The sequence below is a fragment of the Pimephales promelas genome, chromosome 4 (genome assembly GCF_988280905.1).
Source record: "Pimephales promelas chromosome 4, fPimPro1.hap1.1, whole genome shotgun sequence".
NCBI lineage: Eukaryota > Metazoa > Chordata > Actinopteri > Cypriniformes > Leuciscidae > Pimephales > Pimephales promelas.
This window is the reverse complement of record NC_142772.1, coordinates 37,201,815-37,229,646: the sequence shown is the minus strand read 5'-3', so window position 1 is coordinate 37,229,646 and position 27,832 is coordinate 37,201,815. Positions and strand designations below refer to the sequence as shown.

The window sequence follows — 27,832 nt, the reverse complement described above, 5'->3', positions numbered from 1 at the left end:
TTGTATGGCATGAACAGTAAGAGCAGTAGCGTGTGGTTCTTAAATCCTAATTCAGTTCCTGTATGAGCGGCGAGCGCCCCCTGCAGTATGAACATATATTTCAGTGCCGCTGGCTGCTGATGATAAAAGCATAGAAATGTGGAAATACAAAAACGTTTCGTTTGTGAACTGAACAGTCTTTGGTTATTAGATAATTTAGTTGCATTAAAACACTTAGAAAAGGGCTCTCCTTTCTGGAGCTTTAAAAACATAAACTAGTATAAAACCAGAGACACGCACGCCCCTCTAAAACTAAACGTCATTGGTGAGGCTTGCTTTGCCGTCAAACTAACTTGAGGCAGTTTTGGTGGATTTGAGCTAATAAGACTTTTGTTATGAATGGCCACTAGTTAAAAAAAGATTTTGCTTAGACGTTACAAAAAGACGGGAAAAAAGTCTCGTATCGAATGTTAGACAACGTTAGTAAGTTTAGCCATGTGAAGAGGAATCTGTCAATGTTAATTCACTGATTATTCTCTGTTCTGCAGATTAGGGTTGGGATACGATAAACGACCACCGACAGGAAGGAATACATGAACTATGGACACCTCTGACCAAGGGACGATGCCTCCGTTGAAAGAATTTTTGCTAACTTTCTTCATGCCAGAAAAGTGTTATGACCACTTTTTCATTTACTTCAACTTTTTGCACGGTGAGAGACAGCTTTATCTCGAATAATCGTGTGAAAATGTTAGTGAATTCACTCAAACATGTACTAAACAATATACTAAACCGATTCAGTTTATAATGGGTAGCATTTTATTTAAAATATTGCATGACAGATGACTTACAATGATATTTAATGTGTTTCAATGACAGATATTCAGTGTCCAATGTGTGTTTGGCCTGTAGACGTGATTCTTTTCTGTGTGTGCACTTTGTATTGTTCTTTAGTACCTTGCTTGAAGATTATCATGAGCAAGACTATGGGAATACTGATTTTGATGGGAATTGTTATTGGTAAGTAGTAGTGAATTTGACATCAGTCCTGCATATTTCATAACATCCAGAGTTATTACTTCAATATTTTCTCAGCTATATCGGTTGATACTGTGTTTTATAGTATGTGTGTATCTGCCTCTGTCTAGGGTTATTATAGAAAATATAAAACTACTAATATTACAAAAACACACAACAAATTCATAAAACTAAAATGAAAACAGAAAATGTAAAAAAAAAAAAAACCATATTCAAGATACTAATTAAATAAAATATTAATTTCTTTCCATAGCTCCTCTGCCTCAGATCTGTAAAATCCTGTGGTCTGGAAGTTCTAATGGCCTGTGTCTGACATCATTTTTTCTGGAGCTGTTGGCCATCTCTACTCATGCAGCTTTCTGTTACACTCAAAACTTTCCAATTGGGTAAAACATATTTTGCATTAATGTCAAACGCTAACATATACCGTGCAGAGAAGATTGTGCTAAGTATGTGTATGCAGTCATGTTAAGACACTAAGTGTGTGTGTGTGTGTGTGTGTGTGTGTTTGTGTGCAGAGCCTGGGGGGAAAGTTTGTTTGCATTGATCCAGATTGCTGTCCTGGTTTTGCTCATCCAGCACTACCGAGGGAAAACCATAAAAGGTAAAGAAGGCTTAATTCATATGGAGAGAATTTCCTTTTTCATAATCTAATGTTTGTTTGGGTTTTTCATGCAGGTATATATTTTCTTGCTCTATACTGTGGCTTTATGTTCCTCCTGACCTCCCCTTTGACCCCTGTGTCAGTGGTTTGGACCCTGCATGAATGGAATGTGCTGTTGGTTATTGCTGGAAGGGTGAGACAGGACTTTTTAACCCCCCTCCCTCATCTCCATATTTTCTTTATTAAAAAAAAACTTTTGCTTTTGTATTTTATGTTGTATGTGTTCAGTTCCTCCAGGCAAGCAGTAATTTTAAATGTGGACACACAGGACAGCTGTCTGTACTCTCAGTTTTCCTGTCTTTTCTCGGCTCTCTGGGGCGTATCTTCAGCTCCCTGCAGGTGCGCACATACACACACACACACACACACACACACACACTTGTGTTGTGTTTTCATGTTTTATGGGGACTTTCCATAGACATAATGACTTTTCATACTGTACAAACGGTTTATTCTATCCTCTTATAGTAACCCTACCCCTAAACCTTCCCATCGCAGAAAACTTCTGCATTTGTTAATTTTCAAAAGACAACACTCAGGATAATTTATAAGCTGTTTTCCTCATGTGGAACAAAACATGTCCCCACAAGTACAAGGATTTTGTCCCCATAATGTAGGGTTTACCAGGACACACACACACTCTCTCTGTCTCTCTCTCTCTCTCTCCCTCCCTTACACTCTCTCTCTCTCTCTCGCTCTCTCGCTCTCATAATCACACACACACTCTTTTTGGGGCATAAATGAGACTATGGTTGGTTGTCACAAATGTAAATTGTTTCAAGGTCTATATCTTAATAACTGTGGTGTTGAGTTAAATGTCCTATTACACAAATGCTTGTGAGAAAAAATGTTTTCTTTAGCAGTGGTTTTATATGTTGGCTTTCAAAACTCAAACACTTGAAACTCCTTTTAAATTATAATTTTGTGAATTCTGTTCTACAAACAAAAATTTTAATGCCATAGTATTTTTTACAATGGTTGTTGAGTGAACAAGTGAACACAATAAAAACACACCGTACACCATACATTAAAATAGTGGTCAACATAGAGTATAGAGTAATTTTTATAAATATCAGGTCTGGCAAGCTGTCACAATTTTATTCAATTTAAAATTATATATATATAAATGCTAAACATTTGTGCAGTTGATTAATAATGATCATAATGATATTTATTGACCAAAACCATAAAATATTTTGTATGATTTTTTTTCTTTACTTCATTTTTATTTTGCAAAAATGGGGCTGTTTTACTGTCTGTAGTTAGCATGAAAGGAAAATTCATGATTTTTACATTTTTAAAATGCGTATTTTAGATCTTATTGTGAACAATTCATCCATACATATGTTTAAAAAAAAACTTTTGACATTGTAAATTTGAATTAGAATATTTGAACTTAATCACAGATCTCTCTCTGGTAGCTTATGGATTCTTGACTTCTTCTTCAATCATTCAGGCGATGCATAGAATTCAGATTCCTATTCAGATAGAATAGTATTCCACACTACATTTTTTTTTTTACAATCTTTTGGATAGTACATTTCAATATGGACATCACAATAAGTAAGAAAAAGATCTGTCACTACTTACTTTTCAACTTTAAACCTAATGCAGCTTCCAATCAGGAAAACTTACACTGTAGTGTAACAACATGCTCTGGTATTGGAGCATGTTGTCACAAAAGATCACTGTTTAATGATCAGTGTCTTTTTTTCTGGCCAATATTAGTATATGTTAATATTACCCATTATAATTGTATAATTGTTCACTTTTTTAATCTCTCTCTCTCTCTCTTTCTGAAGGACACAGGCCTATCTCTCTTAAGTCAGATGCATGCACTGTCCTGTTGTGGCAGTGGGCTGATGCTTTTACAGGTCCTGTTGTACTGGAATAAATGCAAGACAAACCATGAGAAAGAAGAACAAGTGCAGAAAGATAAGGCTGAATAAAAGAGGTAAAATAAACTCTTCTTGTTTGCAGAATGTATCCTAGTGTCCCCTGTAGTACAGTATGTTTTGGAGGGCTAATTCTCAATGTCCAAATTGTGAAATATAATTGTTTTATCTCCATTAAACCATTTGTCATATAGCAATATCATATGCATATCAAAACCTGCTAGTGCATAGTGACATCCAGTTTAATTTTTTTGTTACCAAAGAGATCACAATTCCATTTATTGAACGAGTTCAAAGTAATGAGTGTTTCAGCTGCCCGGACTAACAAGACCATTGAACCCTTTTCTAACGGTAATCAAATGAATTGTATGTTTTTAGTTATGGCTTTATTATAAACCACAAACTCCAAACCTCAACCAAATTAGGTTAATTCCGCAAAATCTGAATATTTGGCTAACATGTGATGAACAGTACTAATCAAACTATATTAATTTGCTTGGGCAAATGCTGCACTTCAGTTAATTGTCAATGACATGAATATATGAATAGGGTCGTCCGATCCAACTCTGTTAGATACCAACTAATTACAAACAAAAACGAGCCAAACCAATTTTTCTTTCAAATGAAGCCAAAAATAGGACTCATTTAGCATTTTGTTTAGAGATGAGAAAATTAGAGTGCTTTTCAAGTCAGCCTCTGTGTGGCAGTAGTAATGAACCCGTGTGCTTGTGAAGATTGCAAAAAGCCACCACTAGGTGGCAGAAGAGTAGTTTTTACTCTTCTATTATGGCGTATTATTGAGTTTCTACTCTTCATACGTTCTCTAGTACAGTAAATATATGTTGTTATTTATTTTTTCAGATCTGTTTTTCTGTCACTTGGTCAGGTATATTCTGACTTGGATTTACATCTCAGATTGTGCATTTGCACTCCTGGAAAAAGAGGTTGTGAATCATCCAATGTCTCATGAAATGTTTGTATTTTCAGTTTTCAGTCTCAAGATGTGATTTCATTTCTCTTTTTCAGCATTTAGTGTTATGCTGTACTCTGCACATATTCAGAAATCTTTTCTGTAATAAAATATGTTTCTAGTGTTGTTAAAGCTCCTCTAACATGTTGTTTTTGGGTGAAAAAAAAAAAACGGGTTGGGTGACAGTTTCTTGGGGATTAGTTGTGAAGTCAACAAGTAGTTTAAAGGTATTGAAATGACAGACGGCATGTCCCCCGGTGTTGCTTAGGCGCTGTGTTGACGCTGTGGTGTGGTTAGTTTGTTAGGTCTGGTTGTGTAGTCTTGGCTCTGTCTGCTTTGTGGGAGGTCTTCTCTGCGGGGCCGTGTTTGTTTCCGGAGCAATGAAAACTCGCTGAAACATGAGTCATAAAGCGTCTGTGCATGCGTGTGGTTCGCTCCTTATCTACCTGTCTGACAGACCTCAATCTACCATCATAATGATCTAATCTGTGTGTCTGTGTGGAAACGCCACACCGTGCGTGTGTTTGTTTGCCCTGCCCATGAGGGTCTGAAAGAATCGTGTGTGTGTGTGTGTTTGTGTGATAGGACTTGAAACTCTTGAAAGAGTTATGTTGAAAACAAAGTGATTAACTTATGTATTTCATACTTATAGTTTTTACACAAGTTTTAGAGATTTTGATTGTGTGTCTGTATTATCGGATCACTTTGATGTGTGTTGTTTGGTTGTGTCTGATAAGCAGCCCAGTGATGCAATTCTTCCGTATACCTTAAGAATGTGTTTGAGTATTTCTATCTGTGTGGGCCGCACTCGAGTGGCTGGTGGCTGATGATACAGATCCAACTGTAGATAGTCATTCACGGTGTTCTGAAATTGGGACAAACATGAACGATTAAAAATTACGAATGAGTGCAGATGAAGTAAACCTCATTTAGATAGGGGTGTTTCATGAACTTTTGCCATGTTTTTTGCCTTTATTTTTTGCTACGTTAAAATGCTTTTCATTAATGTATTTTATTGATTTACCTTTCTCCCAGACCCTATAGAAAATCTATAAATAAATCTATTGTACCTTATAAAAATGAGCTAAATACATCGATTTAAAATATTACTGATTTTATTAAAAAAAAATAATCCATCATGACCAACCATTTTGCACCCCAATAAATTTTTTCAGAAGTTATTATACATGTTTACCAAAGAAGACAAAAGTATGAGAGAAAAGCATGGCAAATAAGAGACATGATGTGCAGATTATTGTTTAATTTTCAAACTGTAATTTTTGACATATTTTGAAAAACTATCAAATATACTATGACATTTGGCTTAAAGGAGTCAGACAGTTTATTCTAACGATTGATTTAAAAACAATTCATTTTGACTTATGGCTGTACTTGTAATGTTCATGACTTTCAGAAAACACCCCTGTGATGTGTGTGTGTGTATATGAAGAGTTCAGATCCAAAAGCCTTTAAGTGCCATTTGAAATTTTGTTCTAGAATGACCATTTTTATCAAGCTTGTGTATTAAAGTTCAGTAATTTAACTTAAATGACAATTAATAGGTAATCTTCATTGCCATTTAAGTGAAATTACTAAACTTAAATATACAAACTTGATAAAAATGATCATTTTAGAAGAAAATTTCAAATGGCATTTAGAGAGGCTTTTGCATCTGAACTCTTCATATATAAATATATGCAATGTTAAACATTTTTAGTAGACAATTATAATGAACCAGTGAGTGTAAATTGGAGTGTAAGTTGGTCCAAGTTGGTGCAGTCATTTTGAGTAAAGTGTAAATACACTATTTCAGAAGTTTCAGAAATCAGATGTTCAGTCTCTCTCTCTCTCTCTCTCTCTCTCTCTCTCTCTCTCTCTCTCTCTCTCTCTCTCTCTCTCTCTCTCTCTCTTTGTCTTCCTCTCTGTCTCTCTTCATCCACCATGCAAGAGCAGCTGCAGTGGATCAATACTTCAATCTGAGTGTTGTAATCCTTCTGCAGTTCATTGCAGCATGTCAAAACACTCTCCTTCTCCTCAATTTCTCTTGTGAGCTCACAAAGATAATGTGCTTATCGAAATAGGACCCTGACTGAAAAAAACTGTAATTACATATTGTTTACAACAAAGTGTGTATGCGTGTGAGCAAGTTTAAGAAAGATAGAAAACAAAAGCTGTTGAAAGGTCACCTGTCTCCCATCAGACCTGTAATTGTAATAGTACTTGATTTTTGTTCCCGTCTGGTTGGATTCAGATAAAATTAGTGAAAGGAATGTGTTTTCATACTTAAAGTTGGGTAGAACTCGGTAATAGAATTAAAATCCAGTTTATCAAGCAGCTTAAGTTCTCAAAACTTTAGCAGACACATTCATCCACATATATACTGTGTTGTGCTTTATTAAACTCTCTCGTCTCGTGCAAACCAAAACACCCAGTATACCATTTCATAATGCTTTTTGGTATTTCTTCTTTGCGATTTTTAAATATAGAGAAATAATTTTAGCATTTTCCATTTTGTTGTCTGCCATTTTAAGTGCTCGAGCTCTTACAGCAGGATGGATTCTGAAAGAGGATTGTTCTTGTCGCTCGGCCACCGCAATGTTTGTACTGGGCTTGTTGGAAAGTTATATTCTACTGTCTGAAACAAAACAGGGTTCACAAACTGTCTACATTTGTTCACTTTGGTCCATTTGTGTACATAATAAAGAGTATAAACTATATACAATTGCATTTTAGTAAGATAAGTTAACATTTGAACCGCTTTAAAGTTTATGTTTTTTTCAATCATTAGATATTCGAGTAAGTTTTAAAGATGAATCCCGCAATTTCTCAAAAAAATAAAAATAAATTAAATAAAATACCGTCGTTATCAGCCTGCAATGAATTCTGGGGTAGACTAGGCCAAGAAGGATCCATTTATTGTATCCTTCATTGTGAACAGGCCTTTGGCTGATGTTAAAGTTTCATACAATTGTGTCTGAATAAAGTAAAAAGAAAACACTAAGCTAGCACCAATCATTTTGCAAGTGAATATAGGCATTGCAACGTTATGATCTATACAGTATGAAAAATGGAAAATCTTGGGTAAGGGTAAGATTACATTTAGTGTTATTCAGAAAATCAAATGAGCATGCACAAATAAATATACAATATCAAATAATATTGATCAGTTAAAAAATATACAATAACATACTGTACCAATACATCAGGCATCTCAAATAATGATATCTGAATAATGTCACTGCCTATTGTAGCCTAGATTCAAATTTACTGAAGAAACAATGTCACACGTGTGGCATATTTTAGTTTGTGTTGAACTATTTTAAGATTATTGTAGTTCTATAAATGTCGATATAGGTAAAAAAGTGAGCTGATAATAACAGATCAGTGCTTGCGTGATTATAACTGAGATGTTTGATGCTCAAGAGCAAAGGTGAAATAATTGATGTTTCTGGCGACTCGCTAACCGTAGGTGTGCTGTATGACGTTAGTTATGGCAATTGTGACGATGTTTTGCTCATTATTTTTTTCGTCTGTCATCGGGTTAATTTTTCTTGCTCAATAGGATGGCAAATGGTTGTTATATCACTCTCCCACGAACGAGCACCACACCCCAATCTGACTTATGCACAGACAAACCTGCTCTACTTCTCTCTCACTTTTTTTTGAGCATGTAAGTCAACCATAATAATGTTCTTGGTGGCATTCAAGCAGACAGCATGCATAAGTATGCAGTTGGTCCTGCTCTCTGTTTGTAGCTCTGAACTGGAGCTTAGCAACCCTGTCCCATCGAGCCTCAAAACACGCATTAGAGCCAAACTTAGATCCCTGGTTAAAAACTTTATCTGGTTACTTTATCATGCTTTATCAAATATTTATTATTTATAACAATCGTAAACGTATTCTGCAAAGGCAAAACACAATTTGTGAAAATTGAGGTATAATCGAAAAGTCTCTTAGACTATGAGCTGTTTTACAGACGGATTGACTAAACATTGCTGAGATTCAGAGGAAACTGATATAAAATCAGTTCAAAAAGACTTTATTCTCAGTTAGTGTGTTTTATTTTTGTTATATTCATGACTCATCAGAAATTAAAGAGTTATATGATGGTTTGGAATAATTAGGTTTTTTAGTGTGTTTAATGTTTAAAGTCTCTAATGCTCACTAAGGCTGAATTAATTTGATACGGTAAAAACAGTAATATTGTAAAATAAAAATATTATTTCATTTTAAAGTGGTTATTGTTATTATCATCAATGTTGAATGCATTGAATATTATTTTTTCTACTCTAACTTTTGACTGCTATCGTATATTTAAGCGATGATTAAATTAAGATATTATCAAATCAGTTTGTGAACGTATAAGATAAATTAATAGTGTAGTGCATGAAAAGTTGCGTCTATGGGCATTTAAACTAAAATTGTGGAGTCTGTTCCTTCCCCTCTCTCTCTCTCTCTTTCTCTCCGGTGGGTGTGGGGTTGAGTTTTGGGGTTAGTTTGGGGGATTGCTGTTGCTTTGGGAACAACCTGTGGAAGCCTCTGTTTGTTGCTAGGAGATTTTATGCTTTCAACAAGAAAATCTGGCTCCCCCTTCAAATGACCCCCCCTAATACACACACACACACACACACACACAAGCACAATGCTCACTCAGTTTTGGAGTTTGCCAAGTGATTAATTCTGAAAATAAGATGTTAATATCAAAACAAATCTTACACGATTGGATGATATTCTTCGTGGCTTCACGTTCTCCAACCGTTTCCCTATAGACATGCTAGTACTGATCTTCTCAATATATAACATATAATACACTAAATTACAACAACAACAACAACAAAAAATCATAACATAAGAGTGTTTAACTATCAAGTAAAAAGTAGCCTAAGCCAAACGTAATTGTTTCTTTGCTCTATAATTGATTGTAGCTATCTTCTTAATCATTCATTTAAAAAATATTTTCATATTTTTAAGATTAAAAAAAAAATGTTTTTGTGCACAAATTTTTATGTAAACACTTTTATGAAAAGGTTGAAATATCTTGCTTTTGAATTTTATGAACAGGTTAAAGGGGTCCTTTGTGTTTTCTTTTCCTTGTCACATGACAACAAAATGGCTTCCAGTTGGTCATGCCACACTGACCTTGATTTGGCTAATTAACGGACAGATGTTAAACGTAATATTTTAAAGCAAAATTGCATTACAGAAATCATAAATATAATTTTAAAGAATTTCGGTAAGCCTATCTGTAGACCTTTTCTCAATTTCTTTTAATTTGAATTGGCATAGGTCATGATAGGCTATCCAAAATAAATGTGTATCCAACTTATTTTGTGTGGATTGCATTGTTAGTGTTGTTGAATAACTTAAAAAGAAGCATCTGAACCAAACATGTTGTTCAATAGATATGCTGCTTTTTAAAAGTTTTTGAAACAGTTGTATTGATTTTATGGAAGTCTTCCTTCTCTGTACAGCTTCCTGCAATAGCATTTATGGGTCCGGTGGACTATTGTCGTCATATGCGTGAGCGTGAGTGTTTCTAACTCCCATCCCCCTTTCAAAACTCTTCCTTGGCATCTCCCCCCATTCCTCCCCTCCCCTCCACCCCCGATTAGCCGGTCCTGACTGCACCATTACCATGAGAATAGCGGGGAGCAGCGAGCGGGTTAAGCTCGGGACTGCTGAGAGAGGGGAGACGAGGCACTCAATGCAACGCTAATTTTCTGCCCGGTAGGAGAGCGAGAGAAAGGAGAACAAAGGCGAGCATAAGAGGCGCTGAGAACCGCGCGCTTTTACTGCGCGCACCTGCGTGCTCAAAAGCGCAGGACAATGAGACTCCGAAACGGCCAATTACGGGCCGGACAGCCACTCACTTTCTCTCCTGGAAAAAGCGGGCAAAGTATGGAGAGAAAAAAAACGAGGAGAAAGGGAGGGATATTCTTCCGACCTCTGTGTTTTGATCCTCCTAACTTTTATCAGTTTTAATCGATGTCCACTTTCTTCTCGGGGTTAGGTGACGGAGGTCAGATGTCCCATCAGCACTCGCCAAAATTAGGACCCCGCCCCTCCCAAAATCAGTGTCTTCTGCACTCATTGTTCTCTTTTCTTGCTTAATTTGGTGCGCTTTAGCTAATTATAATATTAGTCATATCGACTTAAATGCGTTAATGTCGGGACCATAAGCCCGCTATCGTATTAACGATGAATTAAACGAGTCTTGTCGCATTTAAATGAGCAGCCTTAAAAAGTGGGTCCATATTTTTGATTAATCATTGGAAAAAGCTCGTTTCAGTAATTTCGCAATAAAGGCCAATGTGTTTGGGCTGGGCTGTCTTGCACTTATCACATTATCGTCTAATGCGTGAAAGTGTGTAGGTTGTGGCGCCATAGGAGAGCAACACCTGCCATGTTATCATTAAACAAACGTGAGGCTTACGTTCTTTCCAGCATTTAGTAGGCCTACTCATGAACGTCACAATCTTATGTTTTGAATTCAATTTGTAAAATGTGTGCAAGTGGAAAAGAACAGGTTGAAATGCTAATCACAAGTGCCATGTTTTAACTAACGTGCAGCTTCAGCCCTGCACTGTTCTGGGGCCTGTTGCATCAAATCTGTTAGGCTAAGTTTAGAACATTATTTTGAGAGAATTTATTTCCAAAAGTTTTTATGATGTTTTTGCAACAAATATTCTATCAAGATGATTGTTTATGCCTGCTGAAATAGTTACCGCGTGACATTATTGTGTATTTAAAACAAATAGTCGTGTGTTCATATTTGAAATATAATGAGAACAAAGAAAGACAAGTGTACAAAAATAATAAAATACTTTATTACATTTTTTTTTTTGTTTTTCTATCAAGGTTGTCAAGTCACATACAAGATTATTAACCCTTACTATAAGGGCTTAAAAAACATTTCACAATACATTCTTAGTCAAACAGTTTTTTAACAAGCTCATAAAGTTTTTGTTTTTTTTTAATGAACATTATTCAAAACGTTTTGACTCCCTTTTATACACACAACACTTCTATTCACAAAGTTCTATTTCTCAAATGAGTTGAGAATTAATTGTTCTTTTTTTTTAATAGAAAATACAGTCAAATCCCTCTAAGCAGGATCTCTATTTCATTTTCACTTTTTAATGCAACAAAAATCTGTCGAAGCTCTGGGCATAAATGTATCTACACTAACAAAAATGTCTAAACCGTTGTGCATTTCATATTTTTGCATTACCTAAACAATGAAGAGCAGCACAATGTTACAAAGTCTTGTGGTATGAAAGCTTAAAAGTAAAACTCGGGAGATTCATTTTGAGGTGTTTAGATCATCAAGACAAGCAGCGACTGAGGGAATGTATGCTCAATTCCCTTCTTTCCCTATTTAGCAATTACAGCCATGTCTTTAAAGTCAGTAGTCAGTGACATATTAAACTAGCTGGTTTATATGCAAATAATAAGCAGTAATCAACCAGGCAGCTGATTGATTAAAAACAACGGGCAGTCGATTACAGGAAAAAAAAAAAGTACCATGTTACTATAAGCAATTCCATCAACGGTGCACCAGGCCTCAATGACATAATCATCGAATGCTATGCAGAAAACAGACATGGACCTTAAAACAAATGTGATAGAAAGGGGCGACACACATTCCACACAATATTCTGAGGCACTTTAACAAGGCCAGAAGTCCAGCTGCCTTGGTATATCCAGTTCCGCATGTGTCCACACACCCTCATCCTTTTTTTACATATCAAGTTAATGTTCACGCATCTACAACCGACACTGCTGGCCCTCCATGCAGAGCTGAAACAGGAAGGTAATGACAGTTTCCTGATCAGATGTGAGTGAGAGGCGCTGTACCGGTGAGGTAATGCTGTTGGATATTGGAATAGCCTCTCTGTGCTCCACTGTCTGTGGTGTCTCCACCAGGGATATACATGCTAATCATGTCCCTCAGGTCTCCTTGTAAAGGACCCCTCTGATGGCTGTGGGCTCCAGTGGGAGAGTGAGACACCTGGTCCGGTTTCACCATGGACATGACCGGGCTGGGCTGCTGTGGAGTGCTGCTGTAAGACATGGGGCTGGAGAGAAATGAAAGAAAAAGTGTTTAAGTACTTACACACAAGTATTCGAATCAGTGAGCATGTTATTGAAGTGCACACACAAACACCTGTAGGAATAATTATAAACTTACGTGTAGGAGTTGGCACTATTCATGTAAGACTGTGCTGTGGCCATGGCGGATGGATACTGCAGGGCGGACAGATCATAGCGGTGAAGCTGCTGACTGTAACCCAGAGCGTCCGTCTGCATGCCAGCATAGCCACCTGTGTGACCCCAGCCGTAGCTGTCCATCCGCGGGCTTCCACCTGACCCCTGAGCCGCGGCTGCCGCCAGTAAGTTACCGGCTGATAGGGGATACTTAGCAGCCGGGTTGTCCTTCTTCAGCACGGGTTTTGTTTTACGGCGGGGTTTGTATTTATAATCTGGGTATTCCTTCATGTGCAGTGCGCGAAGCCGCTTGGCCTCGTCGATAAACGGCCGTTTCTCCGCGTCCGTCAGCAGCTTCCACTCGGCGCCCAGGCGCTTGCTGATCTCAGAGTTGTGCATTTTGGGGTTCTCCTGTGCCATTTTGCGCCTCTGACCCCGAGACCAAACCATAAACGCGTTCATTGGCCTCTTAACTTTGTCCATAGGATCGCCACCCTGTTGTTGTTGTTGTTGTTGTTGTTGGCCGTTGACAGTCGATTTGCCGGTTCCGTGAGTCACTCCACCGTTCAGCTGGGTCATTCCCTGCGCGCTCTGGTGCGTCGGTGGCACGGCGGACTTCATATCGTGTTCCAGCATGCTGTACATGACTGACCACAGAGTTTAGTGGTGATACGTAAGTATCACCGTAAACTGCTAAATGACTTTAAATCAAATCAAATGACTTTCAGTGTCCGCGAAGCTAAACGTGTAAGCGCCTATTTCATGGACAAGTAGCCGAAGTTCAAAAGACGAGAGCGAACTGACTGTAACTATAGCGAGAAGTGTTTGTAAACGGCTAAAGACAATCAACAAGTTCTGAAGTGACGTTAGTTTGTCTTAAAAGTAAAACAGGTCCGAGCTGAGCTCACTGTGCGTCTTGCCTGCGACTCTTTCAGAGCTTGAGTGATAATAGAATTTCATCACTGTCCGCCTCCAGCTGCTTTCTTTCTCTCCACATTAGCATCACTAAAGAAGGGGTGCGGTGAATGTAGAGAGGCCAAGAGCAGGAGGAGGATTCAGTTTTGGGGAGAAGAGTTTCTGTCTTCACCTGCAACACTTTAAACTGATTTTACAATACAACACTTTGTGGCCATTTAGTTATTTAACCTCAAAATCATTAGACATCAATAACATTCATGTTGCATGTCTAATGATTTATTTATCCACACTTTTTGTGAACTTTTTATCTATCCACAGTTTCAAGGAATAGCTACCATTTTGTGTCTTGTTTTTTCATTTCTGACCAAAACAACATCATAGGCTACTCTATTATACACTTGTTACCTGTTGAACTTTTGGACAGTCATTTTTATTTGGGTCATTACACAAAATTGTTTCTTTTTCTATTTTTTAGAAGGGATTTTAAAGGAAATGTTTCATGTAGGTCTGTGTTATAAATGTTGCATTGTGCCATATTTAATTATTGCAATATAGGTTGGATTATAAAGCTTATTTAAAAGTAAATTAAAAAGTATGGGACTTACAGTTACTAGCCGAGCTGTGTTCAAGGTCACAACACTACAATTTGAAAAAAAATTGAAAAAAAAAAATTATCCAGTTCTCTATAGTAAGTTGTTTACTGTTAAATCATAACACTGTCTTGCTTAAGATTATTAACAAACAATAATATAACCAAAAGTGATTGACAAAAAGCACAGACATGTCTTTGAAAAGCTCACATTCTGAAAAAATATTGCCATGACAAAGTTTTTTATTTGTGGAACTGTACATCTAATGTCTTCTAATAAGGGGAGTTATGATGGTAACAAGGTTGATTTATAAAGTAAGAACACAAAATTAAGAAAATCCTTAGTGATAATACAAATATGCCAATTATAGAGATTTCTTTAAAAGTTTGTTGCAATTGGGCACTGCTTTTGTTGGTGCATAAAATTGTATTCATGACTTGAGTTGTTTTAGATGTTACAACTTACCACATGAAGTACATTTTCAGGTTCGTGATAAATTAAGTTTTTTTATCGCCATTGATGGTTCCGTGAAGAACCTTTAACATCCATGGAACCGTTCCAATGCAAAATAAAGGTTATTTATTGGGGTAAAGGGTTCTTTAGATGATTAAAATGTTTTCCACACAAAGAAAATAAAATGTTATTACAAGAACTAATAACTTAAACTTTTTGGGGGAAACAAAGGTAGTTCACCCATGGCATCACTTTTGGAACCTTTTATTTAAATGTTAAAAAACTTTACTGATATTTATTTTCATTCTCTTTTAGCCATCTTCCCTGACGCCGTTCTACGCGGATATCTTCTACCCCAGCGAGTCGTCTTCTCTAATGACCGCAGGTGTGAGTAGTTACTCCTTATCACCCAGCCATCCATACACATTAGTTTCTGGCATCACTTCACACTTCTATTGTGAGCCCTGCGTCCCCAAACACTACGACTACGACTGACCATCAGTAAGAAGTGTGACAATGAACTCCCCCCCTCTGAGTTTAGCTTGTACTAACACATCATCTGAATGGTTTCTATAAGGCCTACCAAAAAAAGCTGTTGTAAAAATGACTTCATTAGGGTCTTTTTAACAACTTACAAAAGTTACTAGTTTACTTTTAAAGCAATAGTCAGCATTACATTTTCATGAGTGAACAAACTCATCCGATCCTCAGAATTCCAAGGAGAGGATAAGGAGGAGTTTCTGTACTTCATTCTCTTCTCCTTTGTTCTAGTTTCTCCCGTTTAATCATTGACAACACATCTAATGTGGGCCGCAAGTGATTCTGCTATTGTAGCCTGAATGTAAAAAATAAGTTTGTGAAATTAAGTAAGTGCCATTGTAAAACACATTTTAAAAGAAGTATAGTATAGTAGGGCATGAAACGTGTTGATGTCAACCAGCAGTAGATGTGAATTGTCTCTGTGTTAGACAGTGGGTTGTAAAACCAGAATCTCTTATTGGATTAGTATGTTTTTGCTGGCTTTGTGACAGTTTGAATGACTGAAACCTATGGCCCATTTTGACACTATGGAAGTCCATAGAAGAGCAACAGGTGGTATTACCACAAACCAAAGTAGAAATCTAAAAAAAAAAAATCTCATGCGCGACACGTGAGCTGCCGTTCTACTGGCTCACGGCCTGACGCTGCAAAACCCCACTGTATGGCGTCAATATTGACTTGAGCCATTGTCGCAGGTCATTGTCACACACTTATTATACAATTAACCTTACTTTATGTGGAGGCTGAATATGGAGTGTGCCGGAGCTATTGTGCGTGAGTCATTCTCATGTATGGGATCAGTCTCATTATAAGCAAGAGCAGGAGAATAAAGAGAGGAAACACATTGATGTCTCCTGGTGTTGTGTCGACAATCAAATCAAAATTTAAGTGGGGGCCTAGCAAGAGAGCCGGAGAGTCCAGAGAAAGCCTGAAAGAAGCCAAACATCATACATGCGAGAGACGCAGAGATCCAGAATGACAGATTGGATGGTCTGAGATAAAAGAGAGAGGAAAAAATGAAGTAGGGAGGGGGGGGGGAGTTCGAGAGAAAAGAAAGAGCGATGGACAGAGGGAGGGGAATAGGACGGTGTGGAAGAAAAGCAAGAGAGACAGCAAGGGGGGAAAAGGGGGTCGAGAATAAAGAGGAAAGTAAGGAGAGAGAGAGAGCAGAGGAGCTGGGGGGTTGGTTAGTCGCTGGAGAAAGTTCTTAAGCTTTTTCAATGACAAGCAGATTGAAAGCCCCTCTATTCAGCCGCTCTCCGGCTTCTGTTCTCATGTAAATGGAGTCTGCGGCCTTCCCTCCATCCATCACACTGCCCGGTAGTCCAGCCAGGCCTTTACGAGCCTCCCACTTGCAAAATCACCATGCCCCACAAACACTATGGCCACGGAAGGGGGGTTGGGGAGGCAGAGAGGCCACCTACACTGTGCGAGAAACCTCAACACGGCCGTTGGGGATGGTAAGGTGCCACCGAATAGCGACGGGGACGAAGGCGATGATGAAGATAGAGCGGAAAAGAGATTCATTTAAAAGTTCATTGCGGATTCGAAAAGCAGTACAATTCCTAATGACTGCCAAACTTCTTGAACAGAACATCTCACAGATGCCTTCATGCATATTTATTTTCTACATTTCTGTTTTAAAGCAACATACGACACATTTTTGACACTGACCAAATGCTTTCATCAATTTAACAGTGAGAACCTGTCTCTTTTTAACTGATCCTTATACTTTAAAAGTACATGATTTAAAAATTTCTCCATTTTTGGATGCTGCAATCATATTTGTTTGTTGTTGCTTACTAAAGTTTCTCTGCTGTGTGGAGCCTCCCTCCAGTGTTGAACACCGGCATTACAGTATCTCACAAGTGACTTATGTACACCTAAAACATAGGTAAAATATACAGTACTGTGTAGAAGTCTCAAAGAAATGGAAATTTGAAAATTTGCCTCAAAGAAATGGTTTTAAGCCAGTTATTTATATATTTTGTTGTAGTGTCTCAGGAAATATCAGTTTACATTTCCAGACATTAATTGTGCCATTAATTGTAATAATCCAGTGAAATTTTTGAATGCACAAGGATTCTGACAAGAGCCAATGCTCCACACGGAGATCGGATCTCACCATTATCGAGTGCATCTGAAAGAAGAAACAGAAAAAACAGACTAAGACCAGAAGAACTGTGGCACTACAACAAAATATATAAATAACTGGCTTAAAACCATTTCTTTGAGGCAAAAATACTAGTGTGCCTAAGACTTCTGCACAGTACTGTATGAACAATTTTTGGGAATATTGTTGACATGCAATAGAAGATAAAAAATAACTGGCACTCCGATTCATGGCTGTAAATCCATGTAGTTTTCTAAAAAAAACAACAACAAAACATCTTTAACATGAACTTCTATTAATGTTCTTTGAATTGGATAGAATACCTGATAACGAAAAAAAGAGTGGCTTAAAACAAAACTGTAAATAATGTTTAATTTGTACAGATTCCAATGTATAAACATTACACTTTGCTATCCCTATATGTGAAATGAGTGATTTTAACAACTGGAACCTGCAAAAACAGCAAAGAACATAACCAAACTTGCAAACTGTTTAATAACAAGGAGAAAAAGGAGAGTTTGTCAAGTTATGCTGTAGCTTTATTGAAACTTCCCCCCTCCTCTAAAGAACAAAATACACTTACAAAATAACTTAAATGTAGATTTTTCTTTTAAATAATCCAATAATGTTGAAATTTGTTTTTCTCCATCAATTTTTTTTACACCACCTTCAGTCAAAATTCATCCGAGTAAGGACTTCCAAATATATAAATCCAGGAAGCCCACAATACTCGGACATCTTGTAACATATACTGTTCAAGGGTGATTACATAGCTCTGGCACAGTTTTACAGCAAACAGTACAGCAAGCAAGTGCAGTAACTACTCGGATCTTACAGTCCCAGTAGATGAATCCGAAAGAAATGTATCAAATCTTACTGATGCTTTTCATGGTAGTTTAAAAGGAAGCACACTTTTACCACATGGCCCATTACTACATCAGTAACATGGGCTTTAAAAAAAAAAAACATCAATGCACGTCAATGATGATTCCCAGCTTAAAAAAAGAAAAGAAAAAAAAAAGAAGATATCAGGATGACTATTTGAAAGCAGAGTGACAGAACATGCTGCTCTTCTCCGTAAGAGAAGATGGCTCAGCCCATATTTTTCAATGTTTATTATGGGAGTTGATGGAGATAAATAGATGTATATTCAGTATCTGAGATTTATAAAATTTGGGCAAAATAAAATGACTAATTTGTAAATGTGGAAGAGCAGGGAGTTGCACGTCCCCTACTCCATTTAGAAGTGCTTAAACTTGAAAAAGCGAGAGTGATTGTGGGGATAGAGAGAGGGGGGATGTATCTAGATCAGGTGAAATAATGCTCTAGATCAAGTCAGCCACATTCATGGGCATCTCTTCTACGGTAGTGTTATAGAAGGTCTCGATGTCCCGCAGAGTACGCTTGTCATCCTCTGTCACCATGTTAATAGCCACACCTTTCCTGCCAAAACGACCGCCTCTACCAATCCTGAGAGTGGACACACACAAAAAAACCAAGATGGTTATAATAATCAAATGGCAGTGGAAACAATCCATCAGCATAAGTCAAGAACAAAACACAAACCTATGAATGTAATTCTCACGGTTGGTTGGCAAGTCATAGTTGATCACCAAAGACACTTGCTGGACATCAATACCCCTGGCCTATGAATGAGAAACATGCAAGAAAATTAAAGTTAACTCAAGTTAACTACAATTATATGCGTGTGTGTGGTTTTATAAAGCTATGGAGAAGGACAGAATCACCCATCCATAGCAGAACACACTATTTTTATACCAGATACTATTATTACTCCAAAGCACTAGAGGGTGCAATGGGGTCAGGGAAATCTGGTGACCTCATCTGCTAACTGAGCTATTTTTTAATAGAATCCATTCCATCGAGGGAACAAATGATGCAAGATCAATGCATTAATGTGTTTGCTAACCAGCAGATCGGTGGTAATAAGGACACGGCTAGAACCAGAGCGAAACTCCCTCATAATCAGGTCTCGGTCCTTCTGCTCCATGTCTCCATGCTGACAAAGATAACACACAATGCCTTTACAACAAACCAAACATTTACATTTAGTTTATTCATGCATTCATTACACTTGCACAGAAAGAACATTCTTTATATGAGAAACTATCAGACCATCTGTGTACAGAATGAGTGCTAAAATGTTTAAAAATAATTATAATACTACTACTACTAGTATTAAACGGAGCATAAAGCTTTATTTCTAACCTTAATCCTACTTTAAATTACATGTCAACAATGACACTACTTTAGCAATTGTATATGAGCATCTTGTACATAGATATTCTGTCCCTTTCAGGTCCACAAGATAGACTTGAGTTGGTCTGATGTAAATATAATATAGTTCAATATATAAGATCCACCCCTCATGGAAGAAAAGACAATGGGCTATATGCACGCATAAGTTCCGCATTTGACGCAAGGATGCCCGTCCATTTCCGGTTGTGGAGATTAAAGCGGAGGAAAATCGAGGAAAACGGGATTATGGCAGAGTCTTCAAAATTTACTGTCCTCCCGTCTTTGAAACGAAACGTACATACGTTTAGATGTAATTTTATATATAGTTATGTTTATTTAATATAATTTTAAAAAGAAGCATAAACACAACGAGGGGTGTCTGTTTTATCCGTTTTTGTGACTAACGTTTCTTTAGTATAACCATAAAGTATGAAATTCAATATAAATTCTCGGTATTGCATTGGACTCGGTATTGCATACGATCAGCGGAAGTTATCGAGCATCCTTACATCTTCACCGGAAATACCGCCGTGCATAGAGCCCATTGTTGAAAGTCTGACATGTAAAAATACTAGATGCTCATGCTCTGCTATAATTGTCTGTCTACAAACAGAGCTACACGCTTAGATCTAGGTAGTCGCGGATCTGTTAAGGCACATCAAGAACAATATCTATAACAACTGTATTAGCATCCACAATTTGTAAAACCGTTCTGTTTGCTAATTGCACAATACAGTTATGTTCTGTGAATAATTGCAGCTCACACTCTAAAGTAAGAATACTTTTAATTGGCTAACTTTTTTATAATATTAAAAGTGGATTATAAAAATGCTCTGAAAGTGATCCAACAATATTGTTCCTCTTTATAGTTGCAGTGTGGCACTTTCCGTATTTACCAGAGCGGAGACAGTAAAGTCCCTGGCATGCATCTTCTCCGTAAGCCAGTCTACTTTTCGGCGTGTGTTAATGAAGATCACCGCCTGAGTGATGGTCAGAGTCTCGTAGAGATCACACAGGGTGTCCAGCTTCCATTCCTGACAAAAACACATACACAAAGCATGGTGAGAAACAGAATGACCTATTAACAGCCACTGGTCAAAATCAGTGCATATAAGCACAGAAAGCATCCTTTTATAAATTCTGGTGTGTTCATGTGCAATTCATGAATTTCTGCTGTTGTTGCTTTGCATAAAAGCGACCTGAGATCTGTACCTCTTTTTCAACGTTGATGTAGAACTGACGAATACCCTCAAGGGTGAGCTCCTCCTTCTTCACCAGGATGCGCACTGGTTCTCGCATAAACTTGGTAGTGACATCCAGCACCTCCGCGGGCATGGTGGCTGACAGCAGCACCACCTAGAGGACACAAACATGTATGAGCTTTAAAGCTAGGTATCCTAAAAAGGTGTTGTTACCAGTCCTAATAGAATAGTGGTGGGAAACAGAGCTGACTGAACAAGCAGCAACACATTCCAGATATCAATGCTATTTGTGTTCTCAACATATCGCCGTAACTGCATTATGCTTTGCCAAAAGCATATTCTCATACACTAATGCAATAACACATGAAAATATTCAACCCGGTAACACATACAGGAAACATGGTCCGTTTCATATCCTAACCTGTGTGCTGGTATTGAGTTTCTGGAAAATCTCATAGATCTGGTCCTTGAATCCACGACTCAACATCTCATCTGCTTCATCCAGCACAAACATTTTAATGTACTTAGAAGCTAGAAGAGAAGTAAACACAAAATAGAGTGTAAATGGCATAGCAATAATATTATGCAATAAATACAAAATATTCAGCAATAGATCTCACAGTACTCAACACTCACAGAGGAACTTCCGATTGAGCATGTCGTAGACACGACCTGGGGTTCCTACTACAATATGCGGTGCCTCTGCCTGCAGCTTTTGGACCTCATTGCGCACATTGGTCCCGCCAATACAGGCGTGGCATGTTGCACCCATGTAGTCTCCAAGAGCCAGAATCACTTTCTGGATCTGTCAAGACAGACAAAACCAAGTGTGAAGTAACTTGGAGCAAAACATTAGCCTGTACTTGGGTAGATGAGTTGTGGACAGAAGCACATTTGCCATCACATGTAAGAGCCGAGTTAAAAAATATAGATTTCTCAATTTTAATAAATTTTCAGTTTGAAGAACCAATATTGATTCTTAAATCCCAAGAATAGTAATGTGGATACTTCGTACTGCTGAAATTTATCCATCGCTCTGTGTTATCAACCAGGTAGAACAATTATTATAATATAATTAATTATCCTAACCTTATTTGTAAATGTAAAGACACATTCACAAATAACCTACATGATCTGTCTCAACTGCTCAGATTTCCCATAAACACAAATGAACTTGATGAAATGACTAGAAGTATGGGCACAATCTTCTATAGTACATTAGAAACAGTTGCACCCATCAGATTAAAAAGGTTAGAGAGAAAATTACAGCACCATGGTACACTCAAGCCGTCAAGAGAGAAACTCGTAACCTAGAGCACGGATGGAAAAACAGTATGTCCCGCTATAAAAAGGATCTAATAGCTAATAGTATCTCCGCAAACACATAAAATAATCAAAAAGATCCAAGGATTTTATTTAGTATAGTGGCTAGATTAACAAACACACATCATTTTTCATCATTTCAGCAATGACTTCATGATTTTCTTCACAGAGAAAAATCACAAACATCCGAAATATAATGTTCTGTAAATGTACAACCTTTGACAGCGTTTGATAATTCAGTCTCAATTATTCTCCCTCAAGAACAATTGCAGTGCTTTACATCTACAGGACAGGAAGAGCTAAATAAACTTATTGCATCTAAACCAACAACATGTTTGTTAAAACCAATAGAATACCCACTGAACTACTGAAATATTTGTTCTCAGTTGTAACTCATCTCTAGGTCATGTCCCAAGACCCTTCAATCTGACAGATATTAAGCCTCTAATTAAGAAACCACAACTAGATCCAAATGAATCACAAATTACAGACCTTTTTAAAATGTTCCATTTATGTCCAAAATACTAGAAAAATTGCACTCAATTGTGCTCCCTCCAGCAAAAACAAAAAAGCATTCAGGCCCCATCATAGCACAGAAACTACGCTTGTTCAAATTACAAATTACAAAGCTTCTGACCAAGGCTGCATCTCAATGCTGCATTTGACAGTATAGTATAGATAATAAAATATTCTTAGATTGACTACAAAATTACTCCAGTATTCAGGGACAGGCATTAGGGATTATTATATCTTACGCATTTGACCATTACCATTTTGTTTATTTAAACAGGGAATTATCCCATCAATATTATAAGTTGATGCCAGCAAATTATGGAGTGCTGCATGGATCTGTGTTAGGCCCTCTGCTATTTTCAATATACATGTTGTCACTTGGTAATATTATTAAAACACATGAAATTAGCATCCACTGTTATGCTGATGATACTCTGTTATACATTTCATCACAACCAGATGAACTCTCTAAATTATCCAAGCTGACTGTTATCCCTTTTCCACCAAAGCATTTTGAGAGCCGGTTCGGAGCCGGTGCCTGCACGAACCAGTTCTTTGTGTTTTGACAGCCAAAGAACCAGTTCTCGGCCTGAAAAACTGGTTCCAAAGCGGCACCAACTCTTTGCTGGACTAGAACCGTTGTTTTACCCCGTCATGTTTACATCGGGGGCTGGGGCGGGTTTAGATGGGTTCTAAACATCTTTTCTGACCATCGCAAAGCCAGGAGAAACATTTGCAGAAACACGATGGAGTCCGCCTTTATAATTGTTATGCTTGAAATTGGCGCAAACGTTTCTATTTTTTTTTTTTATTGAAAACATTATGGGCAAACAAGAAAACATTCACAATATAGAACAAATAAATGGAAAAAAAAGACAAGACAGGGGTACATAACTAATCAGAAAAGATTACATATCAAAAGAAAAGATTAAAAGACATTTCAATTGTTTTTAAAGCCTTCTTGGTATACGAGTTAGAGATAATCCCAACGTAATGTTGTACTTGCGAGCGTTTCTAGCTAAGACGTATGGCGTCTAGTCAGTGGAAAAACAAATAGGTTCTGAAAGGGTTCACAAGTTGAACCAATTCCGAACCAACAGCAGTTCCAAACCAGTTCTTTTTTGGTAGAAAAAGGGGTATCAGTGTGTTAAAAATATAAAATATTGTACGACGAGAAACGTCGCTAGGGTGCTAACATGTTATCGGTTTCTGGTGTAGAAAAGCTAGTTCATGTATTCATGACTTCTAGACTGGATTACTGTTAGACATTACTAATTGGTCCTGAACCCTTAAATAACCAACAGTTAGTCCAAAATGCAGCTGCTAGAGTTCGAACCAGGTCAAGAAAATATTACCATATAACCCCAATTTTATCATCTCTACACTAGTTGTCTATTAAGTTTTGAATCGAAGTATTGCTACTGACCTACTAAGGCTATAAGGTTTAGCTCCCGTGTATTTAACCAATCTTCTATCGTCCTACAATCCATCACACTCTTTAAGGTAAAAAAAAAAATTCAAAGACTTTTGGTATTACCTTGGATATCGATGTCCACTAAAGGAGGGAAAGAATTTTCACATTTGGCTCCTAAACTCTGGAACAGCCCTCTTGATAATGTTTGAGGCTCACACACTCCCAGTTTAAATATAGATTAAAGATGCATCTCTTTGGCCAAACATTCACATAATGCTCCAGTTATATCAGATGAAATGTACATGATTATCTTTTGCTTGAATTGTTATGAACAACAGCTATGCTAATTATTTTCCATTTACTTTTCTGTCTCAGAAATGCCCATCCTGAGGTAACTAGAGAGTACGTCAGCTCCAGTTTGGATCCAGCCTCTTATGAAGACTTCAGATGCTGTGAAGAGATGACGCCAACTCCTGCAAGGACTTCAGATGACGCCATTCTGAATCAGTAAGCTCCAACTGGCAAATGTTCTATATATTGTAATCATTATGATCACAACTTGTAATAACTGTTTTATGAATGCATGATATTAGCTTTAACTGCACTCTAAATTTTAACATAGAAACATGCTTTCTGTAAAGCTTCTTTGCGATGATATGTATTGTGAAACGCGCTAACTTCCCATAAAAAGAAACAAATGTAACACGATTATGAACTTTTCCTAAAAATGCAATGCAACACGTTGCTTTTAAAATTAACATTCCCAACATTACCAAAATGATCATCTTTCTAGACAATTAACATGGATTCAATTTAAGTTCATATGCAAGTGACTAGTGAAAAAAACAACAACAACACAACACTCTTTAAAAATAATGCCCATTTCTGACAAAAAAAAAGTTCAACTGCACCGTTTACATTATGGTTCTGCAGCAAGGGAAGCAAAAGCAGTGAACACAGAGACAGCGCTAACCTGCTGAGCCAGTTCACGGGTGGGTGCCAGGACCAAGGCCTGAGATCCTTTCAGCTCTACATCAATCTGCTGCAGGATGGAGATGGCAAAGGTGGCAGTCTTGCCTGTTCCTGACTGGGCCTGCGCAATGACATCATATCCTAGTGTGGAAACAAAACAACAACAGGTCAAAAAGTGGCCAAATTATGAGCTGTAATTGATAGTGCAGGATGTCCTTCAAGCATGCAATGAAGGGTGATGGCAGTCTAACAGTTACGCTACTGCATTACTACTATCAAAGATGCACGTCTAGATAAGAAAACAAGCTTTAAATGAACACTGCTGATGATTTTACATATTATGTGCCTGGAAAAATAACAGAAGGTGAAAATAGAGTCTCCAATGATATGGACTCCATCAATTGTATTACATCTTTAGAATATTCTTTAAGATACATTACCCTTGATGCAAGGGAGGATAGCCCTTTGCTGGATGGCAGAGGGCTTCTCAAAACCATAAGCATAGATTCCCCTGAGCAGAGTCTCACGCAGGTTCATGTCATCAAAGCTGTCCACGATCTCATGCCAGTTACTCTGCAGATACGGGGGAAAGTAATTAGATGAATATTAAGATACAAAAGACCACAGGCGAGCTAATTTTTACTCCATCTCACTGTGAAAAGAAAAAAAAAATGCTATTTGTCACTCATTGCTGATGCATAAAGGATAACAGGTTGGCAGTTGCTCAAAAAAAAAAAAAAAAAGGAGAAAAGGAATCGCTGACCCCCACAGTGACAACAAGACAGTCAAAACAACTGACAGCACATTCAGTGCCAACCTGCTTCCTAAAGCTGGTCAAAGAGAGACATGCAGGGATATGTGTAAAAAAAATTATTATGAACTCACTTCAATGATTCCATCTGGCTCCATGCCCTCAGGGCCATTGTCTCTAGGTCTGCAAAGAAATGTCACAACATTAGCACCATTCAGTTATTCATGAAGGACAGATAGATGCTTTTTTGATCTCTCAATGCATGTATATGCATATATATACACACACACATAATATATGATTAACTTATATGTCAAACTTTTAAGAACACAAGAAAATTCAACCACATTTTAAAGCAGTAATATGGGGAATCACCACTACTTTGAATTTCCATGTACAGTTTAGAAAATGTATATTATATAATAAATAGAATAATACATAAATTTTAGCCAGAGAAAATCAGTTTGATCTATGTGCAAATGAATGAATGGAGGAAAAACATGCTTCACTTCAGGGCCATAATAGGAGGAGGGTTAACGTTATGTGTCGAGCAGTCAGTGCGAGCTAAATCAAGTAGACTAACGTTAATTGAGGAATCGAGATGATCATTGACTGCATTGAATTAATATAACAACAACAATTCATTTGCGATCTAAACCTTAATCTCGAGCTGCTGAACAGTAAAGATCGTTCAACGTCAACGTCAATATTCTCAAGCAGGCCTGGCTGCTAAGAGCTCATATGCTAACGGCAGTGGGTTTTTACAACTCGTTTGCGACATTCAACATCACGAACCACAAGCTACTTCCAACAACATCTAGGAGCGGAATGCCTACAGCGACTGACAACACGTACGCATAAGAGCTCCAATTTATAAACAAATATATTAAGATCGTTTAAATTCCTGCTGTCCTACCTCCCTTCATATTCTGCCGACATTATCACAAAGGGCGAGCACACCGTGAAAATGTTTTATATAGTTTAACACGGTTTTGTTACTAAAATTGTGATTGCAGCATTCGACCATCAGTCAGAATACGGTCCGCCCTTCGCATATTCTCATTGGCTAACACAGACGCCACTCAACAATGGTAGCCGCCCTTTCGTGTCGTATATGGTTCGGTTGGGCGGTCCATGACACGTCAGTTCTGCTCTATCTTAAATGTAATTGGACTAAAGCTAAACCTCAAAATATCATTCGCTTGGCCTACTGTGACGCAGTTTTAGCCTCAATGTATTTAACTGTTAGCAATATAAAATATCATATAAAACGAAGGTCTTGAATTTATTAACGTCTTTATGATCCAAATTTCATAATAAGAAAAGGTTCGTACACTTAATTCCCATAATCCAGATTTTGAGTTCAATCTTTCCGACCTTTAAATAACAACAATAACTAAACTAGGCTAAATCATTTTTTGCATATTTTGAGAAAGAAATATTTAATGAAATCATTTTCCTCTTTTTTTTGTTTTAGTATTCCTTGCTACCTTTTTTTTTTAAATTGTTTTGTGTAGTGAATGCATCTTAAGAGTAAAAAGCTGCCTATTTTGGTTTAAAATCTGCCTATTCTGTCTAATTTAGTTATGTTTAGCAGCCTGTCCCATAAACTAACAGTAGACCTATTTATATAATTAATTGCTGTATTTATAAGCACATTCCATAAAAACCTTCAAATAACATGACTAACACACACATTGATAACACTCAGTTATTTTTTTTTAAAGTTTTTATTAGTACAGCTTACAACAACTTATGCATCTCAAAAGATATAAAACAGTTTAATTTACAGCTGCTCTTTTTTTCATCTCCATAAGTTTGCATCTCAAATCGCACAGATACATGACAGACAAACAATATTGAACAAACAAAAATCCTCATATAGTGTCGTGGTCCATATCGACTCTCAGTATATGAATATTGCATAACATTTTTAAAATGTCTGCAAGTGTCCTCCCTCACCAGTCAATGGTATTACCTTTTAGCATACAAGTTACTGACATCAAGAACATGAAAAATAAAAATGCCAA

General features: G+C 37.3%; 3 protein-coding genes across 4 annotated transcripts; 1 reads left to right on the top strand and 2 right to left on the bottom strand.

Moving 5' to 3' along the window:
* Positions 1–315: 315 nt before the first annotated feature.
* Positions 316–25,606, top strand: mpdu1a (mannose-P-dolichol utilization defect 1a). 2 transcript variants are annotated; one of them, XR_016168361.1, is made up of 10 exons: positions 316–691; positions 934–999; positions 1,271–1,403; positions 1,536–1,621; positions 1,696–1,814; positions 1,910–2,020; positions 3,484–3,635; positions 15,031–15,102; positions 24,455–24,586; positions 25,013–25,606. XR_016168361.1 is itself a non-coding variant. In XM_039659709.2 (8 exons), the coding sequence occupies exons 1-7, from the start codon at positions 580–582 to the stop codon at positions 3,628–3,630; spliced, it is 774 nt and encodes a 257-aa protein (XP_039515643.1). In that variant the 5' UTR covers positions 316–579; the 3' UTR covers positions 3,631–3,635; positions 4,438–4,678. The 2 variants fall into 2 exon arrangements, 1 of the variants encoding a protein (XP_039515643.1); XM_039659709.2 differs by lacking the exons at positions 15,031–15,102; positions 24,455–24,586; positions 25,013–25,606 and adding an exon at positions 4,438–4,678.
* Positions 12,281–13,681, bottom strand: sox19a (SRY-box transcription factor 19a). Its single transcript, XM_089130425.1, has 2 exons — positions 12,738–13,681; positions 12,281–12,624 (listed from the first exon to the last, which is right to left on the bottom strand). The coding sequence occupies exons 1-2, from the start codon at positions 13,397–13,399 to the stop codon at positions 12,378–12,380; spliced, it is 909 nt and encodes a 302-aa protein (XP_088986551.1). The 5' UTR covers positions 13,400–13,681; the 3' UTR covers positions 12,281–12,377.
* Positions 17,715–26,826, bottom strand: eif4a1b (eukaryotic translation initiation factor 4A1B). The gene is made up of 11 exons (XM_039659711.2): positions 26,719–26,826; positions 25,937–25,985; positions 25,492–25,624; positions 25,053–25,192; positions 21,466–21,634; positions 21,251–21,360; positions 20,840–20,983; positions 20,524–20,661; positions 19,299–19,388; positions 18,935–19,014; positions 17,715–18,838 (listed from the first exon to the last, which is right to left on the bottom strand). Exons 1-11 carry the CDS (start codon positions 26,739–26,741, stop codon positions 18,694–18,696), a joined length of 1,221 nt encoding a protein of 406 aa, XP_039515645.2. The 5' UTR covers positions 26,742–26,826; the 3' UTR covers positions 17,715–18,693.
* Positions 26,827–27,832: the final 1,006 nt, after the last annotated feature.

Bases quoted from the DNA above. Each gene is read 5' to 3' on its own strand.
- mpdu1a (XM_039659709.2), top strand. From the start codon at position 580: ATGGACACCTCTGACCAAGGGACGATGCCTCCGTTGAAAGAATTTTTG. The intron at 1,622-1,695 runs GTAAAGAAGGCT...TTTTTCATGCAG, and splicing joins CCGAGGGAAAACCATAAAAG to GTATATATTTTCTTGCTCTA. The intron at 2,021-3,483 runs GTGCGCACATAC...CTCTTTCTGAAG, and splicing joins GTATCTTCAGCTCCCTGCAG to GACACAGGCCTATCTCTCTT.
- eif4a1b (XM_039659711.2), bottom strand. From the start codon at position 26,741: ATGTCGGCAGAATATGAAGGGAG. The intron at 21,361-21,465 runs GTGAGTGTTGAG...CTTCTCTTCTAG, and splicing joins GCTCAATCGGAAGTTCCTCT to CTTCTAAGTACATTAAAATG. The intron at 19,015-19,298 runs GTTAGCAAACAC...TCTCATTCATAG, and splicing joins TTATTACCACCGATCTGCTG to GCCAGGGGTATTGATGTCCA.
- sox19a (XM_089130425.1), bottom strand. From the start codon at position 13,399: ATGTACAGCATGCTGGAACACGATATGAAGTCCGCCGTGCCACCGACG. The intron at 12,625-12,737 runs GTAAGTTTATAA...ATTTCTCTCCAG, and splicing joins AATAGTGCCAACTCCTACAC to CCCCATGTCTTACAGCAGCA.